The sequence below is a fragment of the Dipteris shenzhenensis genome, chromosome 24, assembly GCF_047967505.1.
Source record: "Dipteris shenzhenensis isolate YYH24624 ecotype China chromosome 24, Dip_SZ_1.0, whole genome shotgun sequence".
Classification (NCBI taxonomy): domain Eukaryota; kingdom Viridiplantae; phylum Streptophyta; class Polypodiopsida; order Gleicheniales; family Dipteridaceae; genus Dipteris; species Dipteris shenzhenensis.
The window spans coordinates 7,529,381-7,548,927 of record NC_141619.1 but is presented as its reverse complement, the minus strand read 5'-3'; the positions used below and the strand labels follow the sequence as shown (position 1 = coordinate 7,548,927).

General features: G+C 44.0%; 1 protein-coding gene across 2 annotated transcripts in view; it reads right to left on the bottom strand.

Moving 5' to 3' along the window:
- Positions 1-19,547, bottom strand: part of ENOC (cytosolic enolase) — a 56,279-nt gene that overhangs the window by 13,441 nt on the left and 23,291 nt on the right. For both annotated transcript variants that reach the window (XM_087395980.1, XM_087395981.1), the window contains exons 5-11: positions 19,133-19,249; positions 18,214-18,294; positions 16,435-16,511; positions 5,326-5,429; positions 5,134-5,235; positions 4,901-4,986; positions 4,707-4,793 (exon numbers count right to left, since the gene is read on the bottom strand). In XM_087395980.1, the coding sequence (XP_087252106.1) occupies positions 4,707-4,793; positions 4,901-4,986; positions 5,134-5,235; positions 5,326-5,429; positions 16,435-16,511; positions 18,214-18,294; positions 19,133-19,249 (654 nt within the window). The remainder of the gene's footprint in view (positions 1-4,706; positions 4,794-4,900; positions 4,987-5,133; positions 5,236-5,325; positions 5,430-16,434; positions 16,512-18,213; positions 18,295-19,132; positions 19,250-19,547) is intronic.

The following is a 19,547-nucleotide window of genomic DNA, read 5'->3' as shown; positions in this document are numbered from 1 at the left end:
GATTGCTATATGTGGCACTGTACATGCACGATGGTTGTTCTTCCTCAAGCGCTTCATGAAGACCTTGAAGGGTTTTGTGAGGCAAAATGCAAGGCCCGAAGGTAGCATGGCCGAGGGTTGGTTGATACAAGAGTCACTTGTATATATTTCTGAGTTTCTTGTTGATGTGGATAGCTTTCTCCCACAACTATGGAGAGATGAAGAAGACCTAAGGATGACCTCTATTGTGCCTCAAGGGAAAGGACAGAGCAAAGTAATGAACAGGGAGTTACTTAATAATCTAAACCTCTATTGCATGCTTAATAGTGATGTGATGAAAATATGGGTGACAAGATATGAGGATGCGAAGGCAAGAAGACAAGGAGAAAGGGCCCTCTTTCGTACACACCATGGATCTTGAAACCGGCCTCTAATTACTCAGAGGGCAGTGGAACTAAACCTTTAATCACTTCAGCACTTATTTACAGCTCACAAAGCATATATCACAACCATTAACCATTGCATGATCACCATTTGGCATTTACCCATTTGTTCACAAACAAAACCACTGAAAAAGGGATGGAGGCTAAAATGCCCCTGCTCAACAGACATAGACAAGTGCACCCGATTGGCCCCAAACATGTGGCGCCCCTTTTGGTATTTCTTTATATTTCACAGTGAAATGATTACAGGTTGCATCTGGGAGACCTTCCCTGCAACTGAGCACGCAGCCCCAATTCACTAAGCCTTCGCAAGGCTTTCAAGCATATAACACCATCACATAAGTGCACTTAACCCATAGGCTCAACCCAAAGGCATTCTCTTTTGCGAGTGCAATTCCATTGGCTGTCCAGATGCAATCACACTGCACCCCAGCTGCACTCTCTTTGAGTGGTTTCCAGATGGCATTCACAAAGCTTTTCAAAGCTCTAAAATAAAATCAGCAAAGTACCCAACCAAAGAATGACTCATGTAGCACTGCTTGGGCACCTGTGAGCCAAGAAAGAGGCGGCACACGAGGCCAACCAATAGCTTATGGCAAAAAGAAATTGCAGTAGCAAAATCACAACTCACCAAGCCCTGAAGACTCGAACCAAGTCCTCAATCGCCAAGAGGACATAGTAGCCAATGCCCAATTGCATTCTCAGCCAAAGAGGAGTGCAAAGGCATGAAGAAAGAGCATTTACAAGAGCCGACCAGCAAGAATTCCACTGAAAAATGCGAAAAGAAGCACTTCTGTCGCGAAGAAGTGGGAGTTCTTGGGCTCAAAAGAAGCGTGCTTCAGAGAGGAATGCATTGAGAAGGTTTTGGAGAAGTTTCATCACCGGAAAGTCCTCCAAAACTGAGAAAAATCAGTCAACCAGCGCGTCGGACCACTCGAAATTCAACAGAAAGCTGTAGCTTTGCAAGAGGAGAGGCCCAGGAGGCGGTAGAAGAAAAAAGGTCCAGAAAAAGCCACTTTTGCAAATTCGACCAGCAAAAGAAGTGCTCAGGTCTGCCCGTTCTACCAAACGCACGGAGGGAAAAGCATATCACCACGAAGGGGAGGCAGAGGGGAAGCCATCGGGCCAAACGGAAGTCGAGGAATCCAAACGGGTGAGGAGTTATGAAGAAAAACGGAATTCAGCTGAAGGAGGCTGAAAGACCAGTCCAAAATCTCAACAAAGGGAGAAGATGAGAGAGAAAACCACACATGTGAAGTTTAGAAGGCCCAGAAAGGTCCAGGAATGGCAAAGGAGCATGTAGAAGGCACTAGAGCCACCTGGAACTCTAGGGGGGCCACTAAAGGTACATGGCCCTCTAGGGGGCCCATTAAAAATGCCACATCATCATTTCCCAACAACCACTCTTTTAATTCCTTGGAATGCCTTTGGGCCTAGGGATTAATTACGCTTATGTGCTAGGCACCATGCCGCGTTTAATTACACATTATTAAGCCCACGCTTGGACTTTTAAAACCAAAGTTGTCACGGTCTTGTAGTACATTAAAGTACTTAGAATTTCACGCCCCAGTGACAGATCTCGTGTGCCATACTCTGAGCATCTAAGAGCAATTCCAAAGGATATTCATGTTGATTGGCTACTTGACGAAATGGAGAGACCAGAGAGTGACGAAATGGAGAGAGCAGAGAAGACAAGGGGATGCATATCACAATGGAAGAATGGGAGTATGCTAGAGGATGCACGCAGAAGGTCGGTATATAGAATGTTATGCATAAGTTAGGAGCTTTCAACAATTTAGATTGAGCTATTCAATGGCAATAAGAAGAAACCTAACCTCAAGCTACCTTTCATATCTCGTCATTACTAGATGTGGAGGTGCCTTTAGGTAAAGGGTCTAGGTTTCAAGCTTACCAAATAGTGTTTATGCTGTAGACAGAGGGGCTACTTGGCCAAGGATTGCCCACACTTTGCTTCCCCTCACCCTAGGTTCCTCCAGATTGCCAGCAAGATGGTGGGCAGGCAAGACTTGTCGGGAGCCACAACCTCCTTGGTTGCAAACCCACGGGTCGCCTCATCAGAGGGGATTTGGATCAAATGGGAATCCCCCCCTATTTAGGACCCAGTTGCCAATGTAAAGTCTATCGAATCTCTCCAAAAGCGTATCGTTACAGTGCTACCCAAAAGAGAACTTGAGACTCCCTATCACTTTAGAGAACTCACCCTTGTGCCAAGGATCTCGACCTCCAATAGTGAAGATAAACTACTCCCACATGCCCCATTTTGAAGAAAGCAATCTGGAAGGTATCACTATGACTATATGCTAGCCACAGTTTTGGGCATGTCGTAGCGCCACGTCTCCTATATCAGGTTTAGACCGAGTGTCTATACATATAGCAGGTTTAGCTTTGAATTCTTTGATAATTGCTCTTCCATCCCTGTAAAAAACCTATTTTCATGCTTTCCTGGCTTCCTTAACTTTCTCCTAGTCCCCTGCTTTCTGCTTCGGCTGAGCTTGGGTAAGATCGTCTAACATCCAAAACTTTGTGCTTTTCAATTTCTTAGCTTGTTCGAGCGATTAAATCATATGTTCTCATGTTTCCAATGTAATAATGGCATGTTTCACGACTTTATTGATGCTATCTGATGGAAATTCCATGTTACCTCTGATATACGGCTTCCCTTAATGCCTAAGGCAAGTGTAGAAGCTTCCTTTACTATACCAATCGTCTACTGGGAGGCTTCCCACCACATTGAGTACCTTCCAATTCTTCTTTAACTTCTTTGTATATATTCACATCCATTTCCTTGTGAGTAGCCTCAACCATCTTTCCATGAACTACAGCACCTACTTTTTATTGGATTTGAGTAGCCTGTGTGTTGACCAACTCAATTAAGGTGGACATCAATTGGGGTGAACCACCATATGGACCCCTTATTGCTAGTTGTAGTACCTGTCTGCTCCACTTGTTGTAGACGTGATTTGAGGGCTGCAACTTCTTGCTGTAGTGAAAGTATATGTTCTTGCATGTCGACTAGACCCACATTGTGCTCTGTAGACTTCCGGAAGGGGCTAAGTAGCCATAAGGTTGACGTCACTGTTGCACAAGACTGTTTGAATCATAGATGGATTAATTGTCATCTGGATTCTCTTCAGAGGATGAGTTTGGGAGATGATTTCCAAGCATCAATGCCTAGGCAACGCACTGCAGTTTAGAGATGGGGGAGCAGCAGACTCAGCCTGCAGCCACCCTTATCAACATATGGCATGATATCATCTATAACCAGGGAGAAGGGTACGGAGGGGTGCAGGAAGACTGCTAAAAGGCAGGAGTCTTTCTGCAAGGTATGGCCTTCAGGCTCTTTTTACGTTCTCATGGATCGGGGAATCCGGTGGCTATGTAGCCCACCAGCCTGGTTGTTGGCTCCTGTGAGGTGGGATCCTATGAAGCAGGCTGCATGGCAGCCAGCTGGTTCTGGATGGTCAATTGTCCCATGGATTGCTGATCAGTATTGTTTTTTTGCAAAGTTTACTAATAGACGATTCTTTCCTTTAAAAGAAACAAGGAAAAAAAGGTACAAGCCCATGAGCTCATCATCCCTATGTCAAGATCTGGTGGCTAGTATTTATGCGTTCAGTCAGAAGATACAGCTTAGAAGAGTTGCAGCTGTCCACATATACTAGAGATTGCATATCAATTACTTTTTCTTTAAATAAACCTTACATTTATGTATTCAAGGGAAAGTGAAAGTTGGATTCAGTCAAGTAGAAAGTTGCCCCCATGTCACTGACATGTACTGAACACTGATATGTAGGGTTTGTAAAGCACACGTCAAGCTGCTTGACATGGCAAGACCTTTGGAATCCATGGAGAATCTTTCACAATAGTATTTCAAATATCATTCACATGTCAAAAAATCTCCTGGATATTTTTTCTGAGCACATTTTCAAGTCCCTTCTCGGACCTCAGACATTTTCCATCGTTTTTACAGTTTGAACCTTGACTGCTAGATAAACTCTCCAGGTTATTACCTGCGTATTTGGACCATTTGCATATTACTTTTCTTCATGTCACATTTCAGCACATAACAGAACATACACTTGTATATTTCCAACATTTGATTCGCAAACACACCTCATCCTTGTCCCCCATGTTGAAATTCCTCCCTATCTTTTTTTATTTCTATCTCCTCAAACTAGAAGTTATGTCTACTCCTTATTTACCTCATTAGTCCACTTCCTTAATGTATCATTTTGTCAATCTCACCTGCAAGAAAATTCTCACCTTCAAAAGAAGTGCATTGCAAGTCTTTTGTTCTATGGCCTTCGCGACTCGTTTGGGATTTGTGACAAGCAAATCATCACCAACAACCTTATCCAAAAGGCATACGTTAGAATATATGTGTGGTATTGTAATTATTCACATACTTGCACTTAAAAAAAATAAACAACAAAGTGATTGGATGAAAGTTGATGAACCTGACAGACACCTAAAGACGTAAGAGCTTTTGTATTGTCCCAATCATCTTGATCAAATGGATCTTCTATGGAAACAATAGGATAATCTTCCCAAGAATCAAAGGCCAATTAGAAATTCATAACAATATGAGGCAGGAGATTGCAGCTTCTATTTACATTCATCAAACACAAAAAATCCAGTTCAAGAACATAAAGACCTTCAAGTGGTATAAAACATTTATTGTTACACTCACCCGCACACAGTTCCTTGTATAGATCTATCATGTCTGCACCACTTCTCTTCCCAGCACCAGAGCTGTTTGGGATCTTGAAATCTAGGTCGTACTTCTTGTCATCTATAGGCATGCAAAATGAGGGCCTACATTATATACTAGCTCTAGAGTAGCGCTTAGAGATGGCAAACACAATTAAAATTTGTCATCAACCTGTAAAAAATTCACTTGCAGCAACGTCCATCCCGATCTTTATCTTTCCAGAATATCCTGCTCTATTAATAGCTTCCACTATGAGATCTAATCCTTCTCTGGAGCTGTGAATTTTTTTTTTTAAAAAGGATAGTCAATAGCAGAAATCTCTCTCTCTCTCTCTCTCTCTCTCTCTCTCTCTCTCTGTGTGCATCACTGATTTCCTTCCTCGATGTTGCCAGCCCTCACCAAAGCCAGAGCCACTATCACATGAGATCACCTTGTCTATCCTCAGCCAACCTACTCCCACAGACAGCGTACACAGGTCCAGTCACCCGGATGGACAGCTGAATCGACAGTCAACAGCCGGCGACATCCCACGTTGCCCTTTACATTTTTGGGTTCTCTCTCTCGAAGCGACATTGCAATGTATTTATTTAGTTGTATTGTTTTAGACTCCAGCCTTGGGGCATGGGCACCCGTTTCAGTGGCCCCACCCCTTAGATTTCATTATATCTGGTTTTTTTCCAGTCTAATAGACCCTTTTGTAGACATTGATAAAATCTCTCTCTCTCTCTCTCTCTCTCTCTCTCTCTCTCTCTCTCTCTCTCTCTCTCTCCACCCTCGCTTCTCCTCAGCCCTCCCTCGCCACCCCTCAGGCCCCCCCTCACCACCCCTCTACCCCCACTCAGGTATCCCGCACCACCCCGTCTGCTTGGGAGGCCTCTACCCCCGCCGGCCTGTTCTGGGCTCCCGGCCCACTCAGGGCCGCCTTTCCCCTGGCTGCTGTGCCCGCTTGGCTGCTGTGCCCACTGCACCATTGGTTGCGCCATTTGTCACACATCTGCTGCGCCCTGCTATGCCCGCGATTTGCTGCTGCTAGTGCCCCCGCACCTGCTGCTCCAACTCCAGCAGGCTTGGGCCTGCTCCTAGGCCTCCGCCTAGGCCCCTCTATACCCACTAGAGAGGCTGGTCACAGCCCTTAGCCCTGCCCTGCATAATACATCTCTGCCCCCGCCTAGTACCCAGACCACACAAAGGCATCCTTGCCCCCCACTCGAAGCTCAGTTCACACAAGCTCCAGCTCTCGAGACCTACAGGAAGCCAAGAAGATCAAGAAAACTCAAATCTTGAATCAAGAAACGGAGAGGAGGAGGCTCCAACCACGCACCGATACAATGCAACATTGAAAACAAAGACAAGAGACAAGAGAACACAAAGGATACACTTCAGCATGCATGAAGGCCACTCTGGACAGCAAAAGAAGTAAGGAATATCACTGTTTCTGCACCATCATACTTCTGCAAAATAAACAGGGTCAAACAAAATGCCTACATGTGGTTGTGTTGGAGATAAATGGGGAAAACAGGCCCTAGATATTGCCATGGCAACCTATTCATCAGGGACACCCAACAAGATTGCAGAAAATGTCCTTACCAGCCTCCATAAGATTTGCACAGCCCTCATTGAGAAGATAGATAATCTGGAAGCCCCCAATGTAGCCTTATTGGCTGAGAAACAATTGTGGATAAGGCACTCAATGAAATGAAGAAGCAGGGTGGGAAGATAAAAGAGGAGTGGAGGAAAGAGAAATCCAAAAGAGAAGAATGGGAGAAAGACAAGTTGGAATGCGTAGATGGCAATACCAGCCTCTAGGGTAAAGTACATGCATTGGAAATTGAATTACAGAAAATAAAAGAAATGAATGGGGCCCCAGTAGAGACATGCCAGGCAATGAAAGAACTCAAAGCAGAGAATGCAACCTCACGAAAGACATTGCAGCTATGCAGGCCACAATGCAAGGGAAACACGCTGAACTGAAACAGCAAATCAGCATGGGGGAGGCCAAAATGTTGGAATGGAAGGGATGTGGTCAAGAAGGGCACACCTGCCCCTAAAAAAGAGATCATCTCCGAAGCACTTGAGGAGGAAAAGAGAAGGACCTGTAAATCGCTAAATGTCTTGGTGAGGGGCCTACCAATGGGAGACACTCCAATGGCAGATGCCAAGATACTGTTCACCAAAATGGGGGTCAATCTCACTTGTGAGACAGCCGAGAGGGTGGGGTGGGCAAGCCCGAGGCACTTACAAAGCCGCTAGTGCTGAAGTTCCGGACAGCCATGGGCAGAAAGACCCTCATGAGCACGAGAGCGACTTTGAAGGGAGCCAGCATCTACCTAGATGATGACCTCACACTTCTACAGCAAGAGCACCGAAGGGAAGGTATGGTACAAGTAATGGCAGCGAGGGAAGCAGGGAAATGGGCTGCATATAGGGATGGTAGGGTGATCATCCAAGACAGAGGAGACAAAGAAGATAAGGAAGAGAAGGAAGAGGGAGAATTATGACAGTGTCGTTCTCATGGGATGGGTGCACACGCTGGACTGAAAATAGCAGTATGGAATTGTAATGGCACACTATGGTCTGACCCAGGAGGCTTCTTGGAGACATTTAATGATAGAGATATGATCTTCTACACTGAGACGCACAAGAGCCTAGAGAGAGGGCTGCCCACAGTAGCAAGATACACATGGGAGTCAGCTCACAGGAGGGAATTGAGGAGAGATAGCGGAGTACAAGGCTCTAGAGGAGTGGCAGTCCTTTTCAAATCACACCTGAGACCACTTATCTATGGTTTTGAGAGAGGAGCACGCGCGACACATGTGGATACGAATTCAGCTTCCAGATGCCCGACCTATCTTCATTGTGGTGTGCTACTTCCCTCCCGACACGTCATCCTATGCACGAGAGGTCATTACAGATGGACACAGCCCATATGAGACAATCCATAATGACATCATGGAGTTCTCCGGATAGGGAGACACCCTCCTACTAGGAGATTTCAATGCACATACACGAAATAGACAGGTGGGCCTGCTTGACTTCATAGATGAAAGAGATCCACAAATAGTCCCAGAGATGCAGTTGAGCTCGGGATATGGAGGCACTCTGCAGATGCCCCACATTTGATAGGATATGGACGACATCTGCTTGAGCTGGGGGCAATCCACGACTTGATCATATATAATGGCCTTCATAGATGTCCATCTTCCGGAAGACTCACTTGCTTCCCACATGGGGGTGGATCTAGTACAATGGACTATCTATTAGGCCCACTAGATTTTGTCTCACGGATACACAACTTCGGCATACCCCCCCCCCCTCTCGGAGCTGACCCACTCATACTTGGCCTTATATCTCTCCCACCATGCCTGTCACAGGGAGAGTTTCCCCCCCGCCTGCACGCATTCATATCCACTTTGACCACGCCCTTGACCTAGTGTACATGAGCCACCTAGCTAGGGAGCTCCCAGCTCTACTTGGAGATGACATAGACCTCACCAGCGCCTCTGCCACCCTTGTGGCAGTGGTATAGGACGCTGCTACCATATCCTTTCCCACGACCCAATCCATGCAGATCCGAGATGGGAAGATGCCTCAAAACCCTTGGTTCAATGACGAGTGCAGAGAGGCGAGAGCCCACCTCACACAAGAGCGGGCTTTGGATCATTTGATGTCACCTGAGGCATATAAGATCTTTCAATGATTGACTCAATGATTGACACGTCCTAAGAGGTGGGCCTTCCTCACACATAGGATGGATGAGATTGTCAGATCTTTCAAAGAAGGAGACCCGACCACTGGGTGGGGGTTTCTATGGGAGGAAATCCCACCTATTCCCATCACCGACCCAGATGTGAGGCGCACATATGCATGTTCCCTCTATGATGCCCACATTCAAACACCGCCTAATATGTCCTCTATGCCTAGGCCCACCACTTGTCACCTATTCACCACACAGAACGTACAGGCTGCGCTTCGTTGATTAAACTATTGGAGAGCACAGGAACATGAGGGTCTACAGACTGAGCACTTTGCACATGGACACGAGGTCCTAGCTCCGGTCCTAGCACAAATGTTCAACCGGGCTATGTCACAGTTTCCCACCTGCTTGGAGCACCACCACTATTGTGCTAATACACAAAGCTAGGGACCCTATGGAGATTGGGAACTATCGTACCCTCATGATTGACCATACTTTGGCCAAGATTTATGGATCAGTTCTAGAGAGGGGGCTTAGCAGTCACACAGAGGCTCGGGGGCACTAGGACTGACAAGATTCCGGAGACAGCATTCTACCCTGGATCACATCTTCACTTTGAGGGCTAACATTGAGGAGGTGAGATCTAGACACCAGAAGGTCTACACATGCTTTGTAGACTGTCGGAAGGCTTTTGACACTGTCCCATGATCCCGCATGATCAGGAGGCTACAAGAGTTGCAGATTCCAGAGACGCCTCAAGGCTATCACTGCAAAAAGCTGGCTGTCCAAAAATGACAGCAAATATCTGCAAATCAAAGGGCAATTGCAGAAATTTTTGCAAATGCGACCCAATGTATGCAAATCTGACCCAATGTATAGCCTCAAGGCTTTAAACTGCAAAAGTATGATTTACTTTCCCAAACACTAGCTGAAATTGAGCTGCCAACACAAAAGCCCCAAATTTTGTTGACTTGAGTGATGACGTGGCACAATGTGACAGTCCTGAACCTGAAATTAACTGAAAACTTCAATTTTTGGAAAGATTTCAGTTGTCAACCTTGTCCAAAATATTGTATTGACAAGTTGAATGTCCAGATGTCAAAAGCCCTAAATTTTCCTGTTGGAAATTAGGGTTTGACAGTCAAATACTGTCACAATGCAGTAGGTTCAGCAAAGGGGAGGCTGTAGGATCCTGTAGAGGGCGAATTGGACAACTCCAAAGAGGCTCCTAAATAACTCGCGTGGAGTAGGCGCCTGCTGTAGATGAGCATTCGCCACTTGGAGGTGCCTCGAAATAGAGCCTAGTGCAGATTGCGAGCTGAAAAATTGTATCCAGCTGGTCGCCTAGCCAGTAGAAGTACCTGTGATGGAGATAGAGTCCAGCAGAGCAGCAGCAGCAAGTCGAGGTGAAGGAGCAGCTACAGGATGGCTGGAACTGCCTCAAAAGGCTTTGAGCTAACAATGTAGCTGCTGGAAATCTTTGAAGAGTGTCCTAGACAGATCGCGATCTGCTGTAGAAGTAGCCCGAAGTGAAAAGACAGCCGTACAAGGCCTAAACTAGCTGATGGAGATCTGCGAAGTGCTGTGGACAGACGCCTGTGAAGTCGCCGATGAAAAACTCCTGGAAGTCCCTGGAACAGCAGCTGCAGGAAATGTACAGTATCCGTACCTGTCTGTGCGGACTGTACGGAGAAATGGCGCAGGATAGCAGATCTGTTGAACGATAGAGCAGGTCCAGCACAATACAGCAGGTGTACGGGCAACTAGTACGATCTGTACGGAAGGGTGCTTGGGAGTAGGTACAGCACTGTACAGCAGGTGTACGGGCAACTAGTATGATCTGTACGGAAAGGGTGCGCAGGAAGAAGATCCAGCTCTGATACCAGTGAAGGGTCAAATGAGAGTGAGTGTGCAGATAGCAACTGCTTCCTCGACTTCCCAGACAAGAGATGTTTGGCTGCCTTCATCCATGAGGCAATTAGACATCAGGAGAGCTTACTCAAATCACGTAGATGGGGAGGGGATGCATTGGAACTCTTCTCAGAGCATGATCACAGAGTTTTTCCAGCCAGACCGCACAGGTAATCACCCTGTAGGCCTCCGACACGGACAGGATCCCGAGCCAGCAGCACGATATATCTGACAGAGGATAGACACAGAGATTATACTTGGAGAATTCCCCTCCATGTTCAGGGTCGGGGTGGGACCGATAGGCGTCACCGTAGCCTTGGTCCGACACAGAGCCTCTGCCAGGAGGTCACCTCGAGCAGCAACCACGGATAGTCGGCACCACCCTATCTCTTATTTTATTCTACCACTATCCCACTGGTCACTAGGTCCTCCATGATATCGGGCCGGATCTTTGATGATATATGATGACAGAGGTGATGGGGAGGGTCATATTGACATTATGTTATGACTCTGTATTACGTTCTTTATAACAATGTAGCATGTAGCATGTAGTCTGGGTGTTGATGCTTGCTTAATAGCTCCACCCTTACAACTTGTTTTGTATCAAGTTTGTCATAGTTCATAGACCTATCGGTCTTCCAAAGACTTTAATAAACTCTCTCTCTCTCTCTCTCTCTCTCTCTCTCTCTCGGTCCGACCTATCACAACTTTCCTCAGAGGAGACCAACAGAGGCGAGGGATCACTCTAGACATAGCCCAAAGAGCGAGGAGACCACGTCCCCCACCGCAGCGCGAGACAGCTCGACAGGCGCAGATACGAGATATTTTCGCAGACCACCAAAGAGCCATCACTGTACCAAGCTTCGGTTTTGTCTCAACGCCTGGATAGATTGATTGATATGATTATGATTATGATTCTATTAGCATAGATTAGTACTCAGCAAGGGTCCTAGCGTACCCTTTGCTCCAGCCCACTGAGGCTTGTATGAGTTCGCTTTTCTGTGCACTCTGTCCCATAGGCCCGCAAGGTCTCCTGTGGACGTTAATATATCTTTCTTTCTTTCTCTCTCTCTCTCTCTCTCTCCCCCCCACCCCCCTCCAAAGGCATTATTAAAAGAAATACCAACACTATACATAGCATATCAATCCATCATAATAGTCTTTTCTTGAGACAATCTCTAGGCGGATAGAAAGAGAGGCGGTGTTCATCCGGAAGGTGTCACACCACTTGACACCTGGAGGGGAAGATCCATATACACAGGAGGAAAGGCTTTGTCTATTTTGCAACTAGGCATGAAGAAGTTTTCCTGGAATATACAGCTTAATCCCCCATTTGGGACAAGGTTTAACCACATTTTGATGGGACATGACACCATTGTCCACTTTGTCTCACAGCAGAGTTGAACGAATGCAATGAATAGATACATCTCTCAGATCATGAAGCATGAAAACTTCTTGATTGTCTTTATCATATCTATAACAGTTAGCATGTTAGCACATTTGGTGGGTAAGAGATTAATGTGAATATCTTACAAGGCGGCAGCGGCACACGTGCATGCAGATTAATAGGTTATCGGCGGTCGCCTTACCCTGCGTAAGGAGGCTTCCAATAGTCTATTATTACGTAAATGAATAATGAAGTTTTGCACATCCCCAACTCTCATAAAAGTCCTCATACATTGATCCATTAACAGCAGAACAACTTAAATTTCTTTTTACAAACATTTAGAGCTTTGTTTCATTACATATACTTGCTTCTTTATCCTTAGCGACAGCCACTTCTAGATAGCTTGACTCAACCACAGCAGAGCTCAAGAAGGCCCAAGAGACATTTGTAGAGGATAGTCTTCACGACACTAGGAAGAATACAAACTTGAACTGGCTGCAAATAGAGTGAACTGCACATGGTGAACCAACACAGAGTAACTTCAGTTCAAAGAGCCTTTTAGAGCTGGGTGTGGAAGACATTTATAACAATGTGCATGGACACAAGTGGAGATGCGACCAGGACTTGTTAGATAAGACAAAAGCGAAGAGGTTTTGCCAGAGACTTTGTAATGAGCTTCTCAAATCACCTCGCGGGTTTATGGTTTGTGCCACACTCAAGAATCGTGTGATTATCATCAACAGTGAAAGTATTGAAGAATGGCAAGTCAAGAAGGAGCATGCATCTGAATCTGCCTCCACCTACCACTCATGATCTAATGATTCAAAGTATTGAGGTGGCAACAATGGTGAATCCTAGCTGTGGAGACTGCTTGTGGCAGCATCAATATCAAAAGTTTAGTTCAAATTACTTGTAATGTGCACATCATCCCGATTCCCAGTTAGTCTAAATCTGTGTTTTTGCTCATGCCTAAGCAATTATCTGCTGTTTTCTCCTCTACTTGAAAATTGGGACAACTTGGTTCCTGGGTGCCTACTTTGTTTGAGTCACAGCAAGATAGAGAGAGAGAGAGAGAGAGAGAGAGAGACTGTCATTTATTTTACCTCACACCTACTCTCTTGGTCAAGAGTGTGCCTACATGGAGGTGGCAGCCATGACTGTAGTTTATATAAGTAGTAACATTGGTGTCTAACTCGTGGAAATCCATGGCGGTGTCTACAGCATCCTCACTTCTCCACAAGAATCCTTGCACATTGAACCAGTATGTAGAGGTAGAATGAGTCGAGTTTCTTTTTGCTAACAGTTAATACTGTATTTCATTACAACTCATATAACATCTGTGGTCCTAGCTGTGTAAGCGAGGCGATGAACCCCAAAGTAATAAGAAAATTACACCTCTTGATCCTGCCAAGTAAAAACTTATACCATGCTAGATCCTTAGGGATCCCTGCAACACCATAAGCAGTGTTGTATGGACTCAATCTATCGTGGGCATCGAGGATTTGCTCCAAGGACCTCTCTACAAAAGTCCTCTTTCTCATGTAAAAGTCATTGGGGAGAAGGTCATAGAAGCGAAGCTCTGACAAAATGCAATATACCATGCAAAAGCCAAAAGTACCCAGTTTACGACTAAAGCTCTAGAAGCCAAATCTCGAGTACTGGCAGTCCAATGCAACAATTTCCTTCTGATAGACACTAGAACTGGAGCAAACAGTTGAGTAGAGCTGATATCCACATCTACGTGACACATATGTTTAGTTGTAGAGCCCTTTTAATCCAGGTGAAGCCAAGTTTAACCGTCTCCAATGTGACTGATCCAAAATCCTCAGGATTGTGCCAATTAATAGAAACACCAGCTGTCAGACCAAAGGTCAAGGCTGTCCTAAATAAGTGCAAATTCATAGTAAAAGCCTCGAGGAATATTGTTTTATCATTTGCAAGGCTGTTGTAGCATTCCACATCAGAAGTTGATGTCAAGTGATCTCAGTATGTGAGCCAAAAAAATAGCTCATAGACTTTGCCACAAAAAGGAAAAGGAACAGTCCTAGGGAACCTCCCTTTCAGACTGATCTGGAGATCTGAAATCTGTCTCCTCTAATTTTCTTAGAAAAGGTTATCAAAGATAATCTTGTCTAGTCTAGGTATCGTTAATAAGATCAAGGAGAAGTGGCTAGAGACTCAAGTTCACCGCCTTGGCAAGGATCTTATAGGCACTATGCCAAGAAGAGGAATATTCCACTGCATGATCAAAGTCCTATTCCCCCCTTCGGAGATGAGATGAATGAGGCCTTCCAAGAGGGGAAGGGAATAACCACTACACCAAATATTATGAAATGCTGAAGGTGAGAGAATTTCCAACAAGTTCCAATGAATGATGAAGAAAGGGAGGCGATACCGTCATCACCTGGGCACTGCTCTTGGGCAAGGCAAGACGTGTTGTCCTCATCTCCTGTGAAATGAAAGGTGTAGCCAAGATAAGTCTCATCTCAAGAGTGACTCAAGATGGCATGGGGTCCAAATCCATTGCTGTGCTCTGCCTCTGGTAGGAGTATAAGCCTCCACTGTGCAGAGGGAGTAGTACTAATCAGTGGCATCCAGTCTGACCTAAAAGGAATTAACCAAACAATCCCATGATAGTATGTCTGACCAACAAGGAATTAGCCTGAACAATCCCGGGATAGTGTTGAAGCTATTTGATACCTTCCTTCCCAAGTCTCTAACCTATAACAGAGAAGAAATGTTTACTGTAACTTCCACCAATCCGAATACAAAAGGCCTATCAAGCATGATACAGATACTGTGCCCTCAAATCTAGTAACTGTTGCTGGAGAAGGGTGTTTCTCTCGTCTCTCTAAAAAGACGAAAGCCTACATCTAAAGATAATGTTATGTCGGCTCATGGCTGCTGCAAAATGGACGTGACCACTGGTAAGCTGAAGCGCAGACAACAAGGCTAATGAGCCACTCCCAAGACTGAAGTCCTAAGTCCTCCGTAGATAGCCACTCATCTACATAGAGGGAATCAAGAACCCTCACCCTAAGAGAGGATGTCGTTCCAACCAAATCCCTGATGTGAAGGACAATGGACATGGAGGCAGTGCACCAGGGGTAGAGATAGGGTGGCAGGTTTGCTGCTGTTTGTAGGCAGCAGATGTGCAGAAAGAGGCTGTTTGGAAAGGCTATTACAGTATATATACTGGCAGCCAATTTTTGGGCTGCATATAATTATTTATAGGCACTACGGGCAACTGAACTGTGCCCAGATATAGGCAGTCATACCGGATCTGTCACAGACTGGTCAGCCTGTGAAAATAAAGCCCACAGACTGCAGTCTGCAGGCAGTCCAGTTGGCCAGCTTTTGAGGGGGGTTTCCCCTATAAATAGAGACCTTTAAGGCCTGCATGAGTGAGATCGACTCTCCATAGTCCAGCACTTTGAGTTCTTTTGCCTTTATTCTCCCTCTTTTCAAACATGGTATCAGAGCTCAAGGTGGGACTCACGTAATCCCTAGTCTCCTCAAGTTGAAGGACCCACGCTCAAAGACCAACGAGGTGCTCGTATTGCTTTCAAGCCGCATGTTTGTTTTCTGAAGCATGTCTCTATTTTAGCTTCTCCAACAATTGTCAATGGCTTCCTGCATTCCAACCCCCAAATTTGTGGGAATGGGAAATTGGTGGTAATAACTATCCGATCTAGAAGATGAAAATCAGGAGTTATCTCTTGGCAAGGTTGATTTGGAAGGACAGATCTTCCATAAAGGGTGGGCCTCCATCAAACACAAGAAATACAAGCGTTGGGAACATGACTTTGAGTGTGGGGAAAAATCAGCATAAAACAGTCGCTGCGACTTAGGCAAAGACGCAAGAGACTTGGATGTCTAGTAGCATAGAAGAAACATATGTCATTGCATAGCTTACAGTTACTCATAAACTTGGCATCAGAAATGTAAATTACAAAATGCAGGTATCCTTGTCAAATCACAAGGCTTCGACTCATAAGTTCTGCCATGCATAGAAGAAACCGTGTTGATCTGAAAAGGCAATGCTCTAAATTACTCAAACAAAAGAGCACAATAAATGCTCCAGGCTACTCAATATATGCAGAAACCTTTAGCCAGCAGCCAACTCAGAAAGCACATTAACTGCTATCTTATTCAAAAAGCTGTACTACCATCTGTCTGATAGACATGAACTATGATTGGATATTAGGTCCTCTGATTTGAGGTAGCAGCATCGCGTAATGTAAATCAACAATCATTTGTATAAAAACTTATGTCTTAAGAAACTTGCCTAGATATATTTGGAGCAAAACCTCCTTCGTCACCAACATTACAAGCATCTATGCCATATTTTTCCTTTATGACTGCCTGTTGAACCACCACCAAAATCAAACAGTTTAGTACATGGCTTTCTAAGCTGAGACACAATACCGAAACAAGGACTTACTTATATTTGTTCTTAGGTACTAAAACAAGTTTTCCCCAAGAATGGTACTTGATAAAGCAGAACTTTTTGTCATTAAAACAGGTTCTCTAACAATAATACATATGGACAGTGTCAAAGTACGTAAGCTACTCTTCAAGTCCATCTTGGAAAACAGATGAGTTCACTCACAAAGTAGAGGCTAAGCTAAAAGAATTTCTACTGACCTATTGGAGAGAGGAGAGGAAAGAAGTGCAGGAGAGACTTGTGTACGCATGCCTCACAATAAACTACATTCAAATGAACCAAAAGAGTGTTATATACATGTGAAGCCCTGAGGATTAGGGCTAGGGTTTCCATGACAGGAACTCCACAGTGATTCTAGATGGATCAACCTCTCCTTTGTTAGGCTCTGCAGCCTACATGCATCAAGAGCCTCATGGGTTTTCCTACATATAGGGAGGCTAAATATTTTAAGTATGGAAGGATGCATGTGTGGCTAAACTAAGCAGTGACTACACCAAGGATTATCCTTCACAGAAAGTGAACCAATGCACTGATTTATAATCCAACCCTTATCGTAGAGTTGGAAAGCACTAATTTGAGTAGTGACTATCCAGTATTAGGCTGTCTCTGAAATAATTCGATACCTATAAGTTGTTCTTAAAATTCAACCGTGGATAAATCCGTCTTTTCTCCAAAAGGTCGAGACAGTTAAAGCTTTGATATGCAACCCAGAATCATGGTCTGTGTTCTCAAATGGGCATGCTTCTCATAACAAAACTGACATTCATTTTCCACGTTTCTGGTAAAGTATGTTTTATAAATGCCATGTTCCCCTTCCACTACCCATTTTTGTCTCAAATTGCAAGATCCAACCTACACTTTGCTTGTGAGATGCTGTTAAGCCAAGAATTTGAGAAGACAAAGTAGTTTGAAATATAGAGAGGAATTGAAATACATTTTTCACCCAAAAAAATGAGTTTTAGAAAAATCCAGTTTTTTTCATGAAGAGAATCAAACCACATAAATTTTATGTAGAATCCTCATCCAAACTAATTGACAAGGTTAATTGACGGTTTACAAACTCACCAAGGACTGATTTTATTTACCACCTATAGGCTATTAAGGACTAAATTACAGAGGATTAAACAAATGTATCTCAAACTCGCAAACACCACGTTGCCTAGCTACAGTTAATGTTATACAGTTGCACTTCTAAGGATGACTGTTTTGCTGTTCTGAAAAATAGCTTCTAAAGCATTTTTCATCCTTATCATTTGCAGTCCTTTTAGCAGTCATGCATCTGTTCAAAGTGCAAGTTTAGTTTTCTTATAGCACTCTCTTAAGTGCATCTGTTCAAAGTGCATCTTAAGTTTTTTTATAGCACTCTCTTAAGTGCATCTGTTCAAAGTGCATCTTAAGTTTTTCTATAGCACTCTCTTATTCTTCTCTCTTAGTTGATTTTTGTATGGTATTAGAACCTTTTTTTTTTTGCTTTTTGTCATGCATCGCTTCTAAATATGAAATTTTTATTGTTAGTTCACTTTCCAAAGTTTCACGACAAAAAGCTGATTCCATGACAGATTGAGGAGTCCATCAATAGCATCAACACCCATAATGTGCAACAATTGTCTAGACCAATACCTTTAAATGATGATATGTCTCTGCCCCTAAGCGCAACGCCTCTGAAAAACTTTCAGCCCCAATAGGGAGAATCATGAACTCCTGGAAAACACACAACTGCCAGTTACTAATTTGCAAAAGCGATAAACTTTACAACTTAACATAGCAACACGGAATACAAAAACAATAAACTTTACAACTTAACATAGCGACATGGAATGCTTTTTTTACTAACTCTGACAGCTAGAAAAAACCAAGACTCAGATATTATCTACACAAAGAGACCATGATCAAGCCAAGCTTCGCAGGATCTAAAAAGGACGTTCCTAGAACAGTCAATTTATACAGATGCTGCATCCATGTATCGTTTTCTAGAGTTCCAGAACCTAGCGTGATGCATGTCTATATCAGCACATTTGCTGTCACAAGCATCTATGGAGATACTGATTCCTTCAATACTGACAGCCAAAAGTTATGCTAATTTAGATATGTCCTACCATAAAAGCTAACCGGGTGGGGAAAGTGGGTGGGTTGTTATAATTTCAAGCTATTTAGTATTATAAAAACACCAACAATAGATACAAGAAGATATATAAGTAAAAAGTGTCCACAGTAGACCAGACCAACAAGGGGAAAAACGATCTAAGGGCTAGAAAAAATATGGGATTTAAAACTCGCCACTTTGATTTAAATCAAGTGTTTGATGATTTGTAAACATACGAAAAGAAAAAATGTCAAAGATATAACAGCTACAATATATAACAGAAAGCAAACGGCATTGGCAGGATGATGTGCTAGCAGAGTACCACAAGACTGCGGAAAAAAAAATCATTTCCTGTGCGGATTGCAAACCTTGTAAGAAAGAAACAACAAATACCACACCTGTGCACTTCCTATGAAGCTAAGAAACCAATTGAGGCCATTTGGACAATTCTCCTACCTGCATAGCTAGCTTGTTTCCAGCATGACTGCCACCATTTATGATATTGAAAGCAGGCACAGGCAAAACAAGCCGGGTGTTTCCTGCAAGATCTGCAATATGCTGATATAATGGTACCTGTATATGAACACAATTAGAGCCTTGTGTTTCCAAACAAACTGGCCCCCTATCCAGTGAATAAAGATAGTCAGTGGCGCAATATCAATGACAATTGAAGAAATTCCACATTGAAACCTACTCGCATGATCATTTACAGATAAGAGACAATGGCTTGTTTACTTAGAGTGAAGCACGGATCGTTTATCAAATAGAATGGAAACTCATACAAGCCTCAAAGGGCCAAGCAAAGGGCACGCAAGGGCCCTTGCTGAGTGCTATGCTAAACTAAACTATAGAGCTCAAAAACTCAGGTAAA